This window comes from Pholis gunnellus, assembly GCF_910591455.1.
Source record: "Pholis gunnellus genome assembly, chromosome: 12".
In the NCBI taxonomy this organism is placed as follows: domain Eukaryota; kingdom Metazoa; phylum Chordata; class Actinopteri; order Perciformes; family Pholidae; genus Pholis; species Pholis gunnellus.
The window spans coordinates 4,159,538-4,173,050 of NC_136539.1; the positions used below are offsets into that span (position 1 = coordinate 4,159,538).

The window sequence follows — 13,513 nt, forward strand, 5'->3', positions numbered from 1 at the left end:
GCTGTCTGTAGGAGCTTTATTGATTGGGCTTGAATATATTGCACCCGCAGTAGTAACAGCTGCTGGTAATATCTCTCCTCCTGCTCTCCTCTGCCGCGGCCACGGCTTACTGCCGGCGATCAGATGTCGGCGCTCTCGTTGCCGATGTTGCGTCTTTATCAGGAGTGATGTGTGACAAATGTAAAGTGAGCTTGGTTCCGGCCCAAATTAGAGGAGCGAACGGCGAACTCGCTAATGTGCCCTGAAGGCCCGGCTGTCCCGGCCGGCCCCAGCCCACGTGCATCTACAAACCCACCATTGTCTGTGTCCCCCCCCCCACACACACACACACACACACCACCCCCCACCACCCTATACGCTCCGTGTTGTCAAGCCCAGGGATGTTGGCATGGGTTGGTAAAGGTCATTTACTGTAATGAGATTTGCCACATGCAAGCATATGGCTTGATTATGGCCCTGTTCGTTAACATTTTCAGCAAAGAGGCAAATAGACAGCTAAAACACGGGGGCTGGGGGGGGGGGACGGGGGGGTTGGGGGGGGGACGTGTTTCGCATTTTCTCCCCTCGAAGACGAGAAGAAGTTTCTTCACAACAGATCTGTCAGGGGAGATGATTGATCTTTCAATTTTCATAAGGAATGTGTGCCATTAGAGGCGAGGATTGGAATTATCCCGTAAAAGTTGCCTGCTTTAGATTTTTATACACTTAAAGGACAAACACCTCTGTCTGTCTCCTCCATAATTCCTGCCACATGTTACACTCCGGCGGCTCGTGGGTAGGGAAGCAATTATGTTACCTCATCAAACCGCCGATGTTTTCTTATCAGGCTTTCTCGTACATTACGCTGCATTCGGCAAAAATCTTCGCCCACCTGAATCACTGGAGGAGTGTATCTCTTTATCTCGGCGCGCCGGAACGCACTTCGTCCGTTGATGTGAATTTGTCTTGAAACGTGTCCAATCATTGTTGCTCTCCGATTGTAAAGGATATTGTTTGCATGTGTTGTTATTTTATTTTAACATTTGGCTGGCTCCGCGTATGTGTGTGTGTACATAGCTATACATATCCACCGTCTGAGTGTGTTCGATGCCATGTTTACCTCCCCTTGTTAGCGCGAGACGTATGCCTTTTAATGCGCCCCTTTGTGCGCGTACAGCAGGCATTTAACAAAGGCAAGATGTTTGCTTTATTATCAACATTAACTGCGTAAACACACACAAAAAAAAGGGCTTCAAAGTTTCATTCAGTGACACTGAGGAGCTGTGGGTGGCTACATCAAAGCTCAATACCTTCCTCTCTCTCTCCCCCATTTTAATGAGAAACAGGACTCACCAGCCTTGACTGAACCTGCCATCTGTGTGTGTGTCTGTTTTTTTTCTTTTCTTATTTGCATGTGTGTGTGAGTGTGAGAACAGTTGTGTTCCCGCGCGTATGTAAGCATGCGCTTGCGTTGCGTTAAGTGGCACCACGATTGCCAGACAACATATTTATGGAGGCCGCGTCTCATGTTTGATCTAATGGCTGCAAGGCTTCCCTCCATCTCACGTGGCGGCGCTTCTGATTCTGCTTTTCGGAGGAGATTAATAGTTGTAGTAAAGGTGATTAGCGTTGTGTTGAGAGACCTCTCGACGTCTTGCCCGCGTGACAGGACGCTTTTTCACGAGCAGTTCATTTCCTTTTTTTCTCCCCAAGGACCGGTGTGCAAAAAGCCTCGATACGACCACAACAAAGACCCGACGTTCCGAACGCCGCCGCCGCCGCCTCACCTTTGTTGGAGGAATGCGCACGCGACATGGGGGCACTTTACAAGCGCAATTAGGGAGGAAAAAGCCGAGATTGTTTTGCAGCAAAGCAGACCGCATATGCACTGTGCCAGTCAGTCAGTCCATTTAGCTGCTCGACCGGAATGGTCCTGTTCAGTTTGACAGATCAGAAGGGGGGAAGGAATATCCCGACACGACGGGAAAACCAAAGGCTTAGCGCCGAGCAAATCAGCCCTTTGTCTCGTTCAATTCAAATCAAAGGATAACCAGGAATGTTTGTTTGACAACAGCATTTACAATGCATTGTTCTGAAGCCCAGAGCCTCCCAAACAAAGACAGATAGGCTTTAAACAAGTCATTTAATTAGCAGCGGATCCCCGGCTTTGGCTGCGCCAACCAATTATACATTCCTGAGGCATGGGCAGGTCCTATTTCACGGGAGCGAGAGGCAGATCCTCTCCAGCCCTGTCTCCTACAGTACATCTCTCCCCTTCCATTTAAGAGAAGGTAAATAGCCCAGACAGACAGCTTCATTAGCCAGCGTCTGAAGAGCGCCGGGCCGATTGTCGCTTAAATAGTGCGCTTTTACTGCAGGGCCCAGCCGGCGACCTCCGATCAATTACAGCTGACATTATTGTTTGTCGGGAGCTTTTTTTCTTTTCTCCTGGACATAGGGAGTAAAAAACGACATCAGGCCTGAGCTTTGGCTGGAAATGTAATCTTCCCCCTCTCTTTGGTTCTTTCGCTCCACAAACAATAAATCATTCACTTGAAGAGATAATAAAGTGCCAAGTAGGAGCTAGTTTAATTTTTGTCAGGGGAAATCTGTCCACAACAGAGTTAAGGGTAAGGGGGCGGGCTGCTCGCTCCATACCATTTTCAATGACAACGGCTTAGTTCCTTTTTTTATTATTTCTCCCTCATTTTCCTCCGCAGGGTTAGACGTCCAGAAAGGCTCGAGTCCTGTTTAGATGAAGATTAAGTGCAGCACAAATCACTGCAGGTTATCATTTCTGTCATCGAAAATAAATTACTGCTCTCTTTTTTAATCATTTCAAAGCATTCAACATTCAATCTTTTTTTTTTTTTTTGCGGCGTGATGCTTTCCAGTGTCGGATCCGCCGCGTGCTTTGGTTCTGATGTAACAGCTTTTTTAATCGCGCCGTTACCGAGGGCGGTTTTTAATTCATTCAATTCATCCCGCGCGATTCAGATCTTTGCTCATCCACGCGTGAACTCCCGAGCACCGCGCGACACAATAGCTGAGCTGTTTATATTGGTATTAAGTGATTTGTAGTTTTAATGATGGTAAATAGGAGCTCACCTTTTGCGGGTCCCTCGGGCTTACTTCAGGTAAATTACTCCAAATGCATTGTTTATGCCCTTCAGGAGGCAGGGGGGGGGGGGGGGGGGGGGGGGCTTGTGGGAATTCACCTCTCATCAGGTCTGAACTTCTCTAGCGGAGATAAACACAAACTGACAAATAATGTTTCTCACGGTTTGCCCACTGGAATATCTACACAATATCCAGGTGATTAATGAGGCTGACTAATGTTTGTTGATTCTGTTTTTCACCAAGTTAAAGATCCTTCAGGCCTGAATAGAACACTAGGAAATTGGACGGATTGGCATATGAATGAAAGTGAAAAAAACACTTAACTGTCTTGCCTTAAAGAATGCCAGAAACCCTTGAATAAACCAATATCCTCCTCACCTGGCTCCTTTCAGCGACCAACAAAGGGATTTGGCGAACCCTCGTCGGCCCTGTGGCACATTCCCCCACAGTGGCCTGAATGGGCCTTTATGGGGAGGAACAGCGCTTTAGGACGGGGTGACATGAAAGGGGCCGGACAGCCGATGAAAGCGAGACTAATGCCACTTAGAGCGAACAGAGGTCCAGTGTTTCTTCCCCCACCACCGGGCTGCGTCTGAGGTGGAGACACATCCCGTAAAGCCCCGTATACCATCGACATGTGATTAACAGGAGTCGGAGTAGTCCGTTTGATTTGCTGAGAAATGTCGCCGCTTAAGTCTATGTGTCTTTCTGAGTGTAGCTGTATCTGATTGAAGGGGTGTAATGCATCCACCACAAAGGCAGAATAAGGCTCTTCACTCCGGCCCTTGAGTGGCCTTGAAAGGCTGATAGGTAGCCTAAAGCTCCCCATGTTGTCCTACAGTAAGTACCCCCGCAATCAGGCCCCTCTGTGGTGTTTTTTAATTGAGCTTAGCCTGCTGAGCGGTAATTGATTCAGCCTGAGCGACAGCGGAGGCGCTGGTACAAGGTGCTGCTTGGCTCCCGCCTCCCTTTAATCTCCACTGCTTTATATTGTTTGGGAATACTCGCCACAGAGGAACGGCATGCCATCTTTCTTATGGAAATCAATGCTGCTTTTAGAAGGAGGGGGGGACGGGGGGGGAGAAGAGTACTTCTCATGTCCTTTCATTTTCAACCAGTGTCCTTCTCTTTGGAGGCGTCGCCATGCAGATCTCCTTGCCCTTTGGCTACTGATGTTTTGTCAGAAGAGAGGAGCGGAGTTGTTTTGTGGATCGGCTTTCTGTAGCGCACTATCTTTCTCTTCTTCTTTTTTTTTTATCCTCTTTCTTTCACGCAGCTTTTATTTATTATTTTTTTTTACCTTGAACCGGGCTGCCAAGAAAGAGAAGAATAAAGGAGTGAAAAATCAACAGAGAGGCTCAATCAGATCCAATAGTGTCTATGAGGTTTCTTTCCTTTAAAGCATTTGAGGAAAAGCATCTGAGTGGCAGAGGAATGAGACCAAACTGTTCCCAGTCACTTTTGATCCTGCCAGTTCAAAGTCCCCATGGAGCGGGGAGGGGTGTGTGTGTGTGTGTGTGTGTGTGTGTGTGTGTGTGTACACAGACACCTAGCTCTGACCTTCTGTCTGTGCTCGTGTCCTTTGAAAGTTGGCTTGTTTTCATTAAGCCATTCAGAAGCCCAGCGCAGGGCCACAGTCATAGTGCCCCCCCCCCCCCCCCCCCCATGGTATCTTTATAAGACATTCTTTACATTTTCAGACCGCTAATGTCTTAAATTTTCCCAATTAGGAGTCCATTGCCAAACAGCAATTGAATAATTTAAAACATTTGTAAGACATCTGATGCTGTAATGGAATCATTTGTGTGCGTGTTTTAAAAAGAAGAAAAGAAATGAAAATCCCATTATTGTGTGAGCTGAAAGTGTGGTGACTCTTTTGGTCTCTGTGCTGTGGAATATAGGCTGCTATAATTAGCCTAAAGTCACTGCCATACTGCGGTCTGACGCTACTTGTTTGTCATTAGCACATTTAACTAGTCATTTGGGTAATGGCTTTGGAGATTGCCTTTGTTTTTACAGAGATATTTTTGTATATGTAAATATTGAGACAATTTCCATAATGTGCCCTTTTTTCTTTTTTTTTATTCATCGCAGCATAATTGATGCATCTTTATTGCTGTGTAAACTTTGGTCTTTGAATGAATATGTGTGTGTATAGTTATCCCCGTTTTCTTTATTATCATTGCAGTAGTATCTATTATTAACATATGTTGTAAAACATTTATGTGTATTATGTTAACATGGAACGAAGCGATTAATTTGAATTATTCCATTTTGTTCCTCCCGCTAATGGATGGCAGTGTACAGCTTTAGTGTTATTGGACAGCGATGTTAAAGGGGATCTCAGTGGTGGGAATTACTGACTGCTGAATTAAAACCGCAGCAGGTTTTTGGGGAGTTTTCAGCCAAATCCTCCGAAGTTTCCCCCGTGGACATCTCACTCATAACACGCATCGTTGAGTAACCAACAGACCGTCTTCTTGTGTTTCAGGCTTGGAACTCCCCTTCATGATGATGCCACACCCCCTGATCCCAGTCAGCCTGCCCCCGGCCTCCGTCACCATGGCGATGAGCCAGATGAACCACCTCAACACCATCGCCAACATGGCGGCCGCAGCACAGGGCCAGAGTCTGCCCTCCAGAATGGTCACCTCTGTTATAAAGGTACATTTTTAACCACGGCTCAGACGCTGCTCCTACGTAACGTCCTGTGTTTATGCGCAATGTGTTTATCTGTGGGCTACATTGGATGTTTATTTTTGGGTTGTGTGTTTCTGGCGCTGCTGGGGTTTCAGGAACGGGTGCCGGACAGCCCCTCCCCCGCTCCCTCCTTAGAAGACCACAGGAGGCCGGGCAGTCACCCGTCGTCCCACCGCAGCAGCAGCGTGTCCAGCTCGCCGGCCCACACAGAAAGCTCCTCAGACAGGATACGTACGTTTGTCACACAGATAAATGGTGAAGACAAAAAAGCGAACGCGCCGCGCAGATTGTTTTGTTTGTTCGTGTCCAATCTACGCAAGACGGAGTAGAGACGCGCTCTCTGTGATGTTCCTAACGCCCCCCTGTGTTTCTGTCGTTCCCTCTCCAGCGATGCACCACAACGGCCTGTCCATGAACCACGCCCTGCTCGGCCTGTCCCCCAACATGCCGCCCGGGCCTAAAGAGGGAGACCTGGCCCACGACATGAGCCACGAAATGAAGAGGATGCACTCCGACAAAGGTGAGTCAGGTCCCGTCTTCACCGCATGCTGTGAAAGATTCTATTCATTCTTTGCTCCAGAAATGAGCTGTGATTTGTATTGTTTCTGCTCACAATATACGTTTGTACTTCATTAACTTTTAGATCCTTCTATTCAATGTGCACAATGTATGAAAAGAACAGCTGCTATGAGAAACAAGCGGCTGAATATTGTGCTCTACTGGACCGGCTTTATTCTAGTTGCATATAAAATACGTTGTAAATGTGAAGAGTTTATGGAGAGCAGAGGTTTGCAGATGTGCAGAAAAATGTGAAGCAAGTTAATATCCCAACATGAGTGGAGGCAGGAGAACCCAGTTAACAGTGGAGACCACATGTGGATGACTTGTTGGTCAGGGTGCCATCAACCTTCTTTTTACCCAATTGGAGTGGAAGATATAACCAATGTTATCCTTTCCTTTAGAACACCATCTGCATGCCTCGTGTACCGAACACTTGAGATTATTTATCGAATTTATTTAACAATTGTTAAGTCTTTGTTGGGATTTGCAGTCAGTTTATCCCAGCTGTAGATTGTGTCACTTTAATGATCCTCCAGAACGAGCCGGTCTAAACACGCTACGGCCGACTCTATTAGTTTCATAATGTATTTTTTACAGACTACAAACCAGAGATGCACTTAAGAAGAGGTAACCTGTGGTGTAGATATGTGTTTACCTGCTGTAGTTACACATTTATAACACGTGTCAGCCTTTTACACTACTCATGATATGACCGCAGTAACAATCTGCAGATCAAGTGCATTGTTTTTTTTTAGCAATTTTCTGCAAACAATACCTTTTTATGTTCTAATCACTTCCAACTAATTGACCCCCCTATTTCACGCCTCCATGCAGCCGTGACCTCCGCTGTAATAGGACGCTGTTCACTGCAGTTACAGTAAACAGCTAAGAACAGAAAGTTCAAAGACAAATTGGGGGAAAAATGAAAAAGAGCTGCTCTAGGTTCTTTACAAATTAAAGATTTTCATTCAGATTTTGCATTTTGTATTAGTTTTGGTTGATATTTCCACATAAATACGGGAAAGAAGGAGCCGTCTACAGGCTCGCTGACATCATTATTAACTCTGAACTCAGAGGGAAACATTGAAAACACTGAACCTCAGTCCCATTGTCCGGAGTAAATGTTTGTGTTAGTAATTACTGCCATTATTTCATTACAATTTTGCCGTGCTTGTGAAACAGAAAAGAAGAGAAAAAAAGAGATAAAGATCTACTAAGCGTGGCGGATTAAATACAAAGTGAAGCAAATAATAGAGTTCAGTATTCTCTGTTGGCTTTGAGCAGAGCAGGGCGGGCTGTGCTGTGCTGGGTGAGGCAGGGTGGGGCGAGGCTGATAATGATATTAAAACCACTGTGGAAATCAGTGGGCTGTATGCTCCCTGTTGGCCAGGCCGACGTGAAGATCAGTGTTAGACCTTCACTCACAGGGTGTGAAGCAGTGAATAGTAATAATTAGCAGGATCAGGAGAGGAATTTATGGGTCACAAACTGTCTAACTGTCTGTCTGTGTGTGTGTGTGTGTGTGTGTGTGTGTGTGTGTGACAAGAAGAGAGTCAGGCAAACAGAGCAATGCAAACAGAGAGAGGAGGAGATTTAACCAAGAATCCACACACTAAATCAACCGGATGTTTTTCCCCCAGTAGCAGAAATCCTACTTCTCAGCCTGAGTGCCTGGTATACAGGTGTATAAGTATATATATATATACATAATGCACACAAATGGTCTGTAATTTCTTCGCAATATTAGAGGAGAAAGCAAATGACCCGGCAATCCACACCAGTTCTACCCAGTTGACCCGCACGCATCCACAAACACGGCGCCGCGTCCTCTTCCAGATTGTCAATTCCTAATATGTCACCGGACTTGATTAGGATTCTGAGCTCTCTCCAGTGTGCGCACCAGAGGTCTCGGGCTGTGGAAAACATTTTTATAAAATAACCCATTAATGCAGAGGAGTGCAACTAAATTAGTTACCAATTTGCTGAGCATGAATTAATGAAGAGAGCTTCTCCCGGCTCCCACAGTTGTAATTTTCATAATAACCCCAGACCTTTATTTGGCAGGTTGTTTAGTTTTTTCGTTTGAAGGTTTTCATTAGTCTAATGAGGACTGTGCAAGGGCGAGCAGTCAGCACAATTTACATGAGGAAGCTATCATAATAAATGAGGCAATTTGAATAACATGCACAGGTTTATGCAGCGAGATAAGAGAGATTGTAGCAGCCAGATCCAGAGGTAACCAATACATTAGAACCGACTAATAACCAAAGTAATTCCAATAAAAGCTTTAAGTGAAGGGAATAAAATTAATGATAGATATATTGAACTGTAATGATATGATACATGATGCATTAGATTAATAAAATAAATGCGTTTCCATTGTTAAAGCCGGGGGGGGGGGCCTCGCCATCCTTTGTTTATGGCGAGCTCCTTTAATTAGGCTTGTTCGTCGTGTCGGTTTGTTTAGATAAATGAGATAACATTCCAATGGTTTAATGATATCTCTCCACTTGTTTGATCTTTATGATCCTGGCAGAGCATTAAATTAATCTCTCTCTCGCGACGCACTCTCAGAAACAGGGAGCACAGCGGAGCGCGGAGGGAGGACGCGGCGGCGGCCGAAGCTCTGCGAGGAGCCAGACACCTCAAGAGACGGACACGAGAGCGGCACATCACTCGCATCCTGTGAACGCGCCGCGTCTTTTTCATGTCATCTCTGCCGATGAAGGACAAAGGCTGGTTTTTTGTTGTCGCCTAAAAAAAGAGACCATTTCCAAAGTTGTGTCACCCAGTGCAGAGTAACCAGATGGTTTGTTTTTCCTCTTCGGGGGAGCTTGTTTCTTTGAACTTGATTGTTTTTCGTCCAAGTTTTAAGTTAAAAAGCGGAGATTAGACGACGTGTGAGGAGGGAGAACTAAGTGTTATCTCACATGTGACTAATTGAATTGCTTCAAACAGAAAGTCTGTGGCGATAGCTTCCGACAAGCCTCTGTCCCGTGAAAAACAGCAGGTAGCTGACAAACGGGGGGGGGATTTGAAAGGTACGGAAGCCTTTGGCTGTAAACTCACTTTGGACATCAAACAGTTGACATCATTTTCTTTCCCTTGGGGGGAGGAGAGAGAAGATGTTTGAAACACGGGCCATATGTATGTACGTCCACGATTCTGCAGATACCATGTGGCAGTTTGAGCATTTGGCCAACAAACACATTTCCCCACTCTGCCTCAGCCCGCTGCAGCTAAACATGCCACATCTCTTCTTCTCTTTTACCTCGAGAGTCGGCGGGTAAACGGATTCTGTAAACCATATTTTAAAAGCGGGGGCGATTCACTCGGTAACACGATATCGGCTCTTCCCCCGGCTGAACGTCGTATACTCTTGTTGACACAACAGGAGATGCTCTCGTAATGTGCTCCCGAGCACGCGTCACCTAAAGGTGCATCTTTCCCCCCCCTGCCTGCTATCAACCGAGCAATCGTTGGTGTGACCACGACGGACAAAGCTTGGCCACGCCTTCTCTTTGTCAGGATGCTGCCCACAGTAGGTGCCCGGTGGCTGCTGGTGCACTGTGCCCAGGTTCACAGTTAGAGTGATGGAGGTTGTCACAGTCTATTACATGCAGCTGCTTTGGGCAAGGACCTGTGGACACTGATGGGCTCATGTAGAGAGGGGGGATGTCTTTAGAAAAAAAGATGAAACGGGCAAAAAAGGGAAAAAAAAGGGATTTCCAGTCCTTTGTAGTCTTTGTTCTGCCTTTGCAATGTTAAAAAAAAGGAAGTTCGGGGACTTTGGGTCCGGTAAAAGTTTAGGCATCAGTCGCAGCGTAAATATTTCACCGGCGTCGACGGTATCCCCCGCAACAGTATCATTAAAGAAAAGTTTCGATACGTTGGTCTCTCTTCATCTTTCTGACTTTAATGCGTAGTGTTTTGCTCAGTCCCCCCCCCCCCGTGTCCTTGGCGTTTGCAGGCTTCAAACACATGCTGACTACCTGACTTTTCCTTAAGTCGGGAGGCAAGATCATTAGCCATCACAACCCTGAAATGTGACTTGGCAGACAATAATGCTTTATGATCAAACAACTTGTCAGTGCGTCCCGTTGAAATGAAAGAGTGCAAAAAAATAATTCAATAGAGGATCAATCAAATTTCCACCGGCCCCCTGTGCATGAGAGAGAGAGAGAGAGAGAGAGAGAGAGAGAGATTGCTGATGGTGCAGAGAGGGGGCTATTCCTCGAGGACACAGGAGTTCATTTGGATATTTGTTCTCCCGCTCATGAATGTTCCATTGCGTGACACCATCCCCTGCTAATCACATTTCACTGAAAAGGTGGTGGTGGGGGGGTGGGGGGTGGGGGGGGGATGCTTTTAGGGACGTTGAAAAGAGAGAGGTTCTTTTTAATCTTTGAAATGCCTCAAAAGTGACAGAATGCTCTCTCCTGCCAAGACGCGAGCCTCGGATGGGGAGATAAATATGCTGTGGTCAGCTAAGTGTATCTAGTGAGCAGAGAGGCAAATTTAATAATGCATTATCATTCACTGGCGAAGGTGAAATCTCCCTGTCCATCAGGAGGCTGAGGCCTGTTTCATGTTACCCTTCGCTGCAAATGAACAAGTGCTTTACTCAGCCATACTAGAGATGCACAGTAGGCACCGGTGCTCCACTATATATATAGAGAGAGAGATGCGTGTGGGCCGTAAGGAGGGGCAGGGCCGCAATCAAAGCAATCATCTCTCACGGTCTCGACTGGAGACATTAATGATCACGGCCCTCAGTCCTGATAACACCCGTTTTCAACAATAACCTTCTTTTCTTTTTGTTGTTGTTCTTCTTTCTCTTCTTCGTCTCTGAGAAAACACAAGGTGCGTTTTACATATCCGAGCATCTGCCATTATGCAGATTACGGGAACACATTTACCCGGATGCCCTTGGACAACGGCGTTAAACAATTATGAAGATTATGTACAATGCGGGGAGAGAGGGGGGAAAAAATTTGCGATTCAAAACAAATTCGCACCTGAGCGGCGGGGCAACTGTTGCGGACAGATAAGGTTGACCCTGAATATGTATTTCTGTACTTTTGGAGACATTTCCGTGGGGTTTGTTTGTATAATTGTAATATTTACATGTAAACAGTAATTAAGTGGTGCCGCCGACATGCTGCCAGGGCCGAAGCTCTGCCAAGGTAAACACCGGGCCCTAGCAGTTCGCCACAGTCCATCATGTTTACAGACTTGCGGAGCCGAGTGCTGTTTGTGTGCTCCTCCTCGGCAAAGCCCATAAAACACGACCAATTGCGCGCCGCTCTTCGGGAAAAACACAGTCGCTCTTATCGCCTGGCAGTCTGCTCGCCGACTTGAGGACATTGTGAGTCAAACCTTTAAATTTTCACTCCGCGATAATTACGCCGCTATACTTGAGCTTTTATATCCTTTCACTGAGAGAGTAAATCATTCCTAATAAAGAGAGGAAGAATAGGGGGCGGGAGGGAGAAGTGCTCCAGGACTAATTCTCTCCGCTCCCTCCCTCATCTGCTCTCTATTCTGCTTTTCCTTTTTTGTTGAAAGCCTCTCTCTGAGTTTTCCAGTCACCTTGACTTTGCAGCTGCAGCCTTACAGCGTGTTGCTTATCCCGCCTAACCCCGGCCTGTCAATTAGGTGTTTAAAAATTAATCTCTTTAACTGGAAATACCATGACAGCTTTCTTCCGTTCTGTAAATGAAGTGTTATTAATTCACGCGGCACCCGAGCCAGTGTTATGAATAATGTTATCAAAACAGATTTCCTCGCGTTTAACACGTCGCTCCTATTAAAAGCCCTTAAGTATTTTCATAACTGTGAAACCCGAGCTACTAATGGATTTGCATCAATTTTTATAATTTTGTTTGTTGAGCAAGTTCCTCTTTTTTTGTTCTTCGGTCGTCATTTAAAAGCAGCTCAGTACATCCAGTCTGGATTAGCGTCAGCCGTCGTCGACGCCCGTTCAGCGGCGGCGTAGCCTCTCTCCCTGTAGGATTGCAATGCCAGGCAATGACACCAATGTGCCCCCCCCCCCCCTTCCAAGCTCTGATCTAGCAGCAGGCTATCTGGCCAACCACACCAAACTAATGCTTGTTCCATTAAAACCCGGTGATTACGGGGGGATTTCCTCTCCGTTTGTTTGTTTGAATGCTTAATTATCAATATGTAATTGGCGTGTGCGTTGCGACGTCGGGGCGCACATTCGGTGGCGCATTCCACCGGAATGCGCGTTGCTATCGGGCACAAACAGGACTCCCCAGTCACTGTCTAAAGTTAAGCTGCATGCGAAGTTTCTCTAATGAATTAATAAATGCCAAACAAAGGAGAACTAAACAAAGAGTGTATGGGGGGGGGGGGGCTTGATGATTAGTGGGTCAGAGAGATTAGTGGGGTGTACAGTACAAATGATCCCCCCTTCTGAAACGGGAATGATTCAGGCAAAATACCCAATCAATAGTCGAGGCCAATTTAATCTCTGGGATTCTTCTGTCAATAGACGGACCCGGTCAACGGAGGTCAATACGCAAAGACAATCTAAACACCTTCAAAGTGCCTCGCTATAATGTCCTTCCCCGGGTATTATCCTCTCCACAGTTTGAGCTCAATAGGTGAATTACAGAAATCCATTCAAGTCTGCCCGGCTGTCATTTTCTCCTCTGAGCCACAAGTTTATTTTTCGGCCCTCCCCACCCTGAGCCTCCTTCGACTCGACTGAAAAAACTAAGGACGTGGATTTGATCCCCGACCTTTAATGGCCTCGCCCCGTTCTGTTTCCGCCCTCCTGACTGCGATATTCCCTCTACTACAAAATGCCATCTCGTCTCCGCCACTGGTTCGCTTTAAGAGCTCATTTGAAGGTGCGCGCTGGCAGAAACAAAAGTCCTGTATGCTTTTATGCAGTCATCACAGTCAGCCAAGCCCGTAATCCTCAGAGGTCCGATAATGACATAGCCCCCTGCATTTATTACATGGAGGAGAGGAGAGAGGGAAAACGCTGACTTTGAACAAATGAACACTCTGACCTTTATGCAATAAATATGACATGGGCCGCATAAAAAGACAAGATATCTTCCTCCTGAATGGAAGTCAACACGGATTCTGCTCCCTTGCCTCTTGCTCTCTCTGTTTCCAT

The 13,513-nt window shown here is 46.3% G+C and overlaps 1 protein-coding gene across 1 annotated transcript in view; it reads left to right on the forward strand.

The window, feature by feature from the left end:
- The window catches only part of dachd (dachshund d), an 85,813-nt gene that overhangs the window by 56,119 nt on the left and 16,181 nt on the right, over positions 1-13,513 (forward strand). The window contains exons 4-6 of the mRNA XM_079170045.1: positions 5,591-5,763; positions 5,895-6,030; positions 6,188-6,319. Coding sequence (XP_079026171.1) covers positions 5,591-5,763; positions 5,895-6,030; positions 6,188-6,319 — 441 coding nt within the window. The remainder of the gene's footprint in view (positions 1-5,590; positions 5,764-5,894; positions 6,031-6,187; positions 6,320-13,513) is intronic.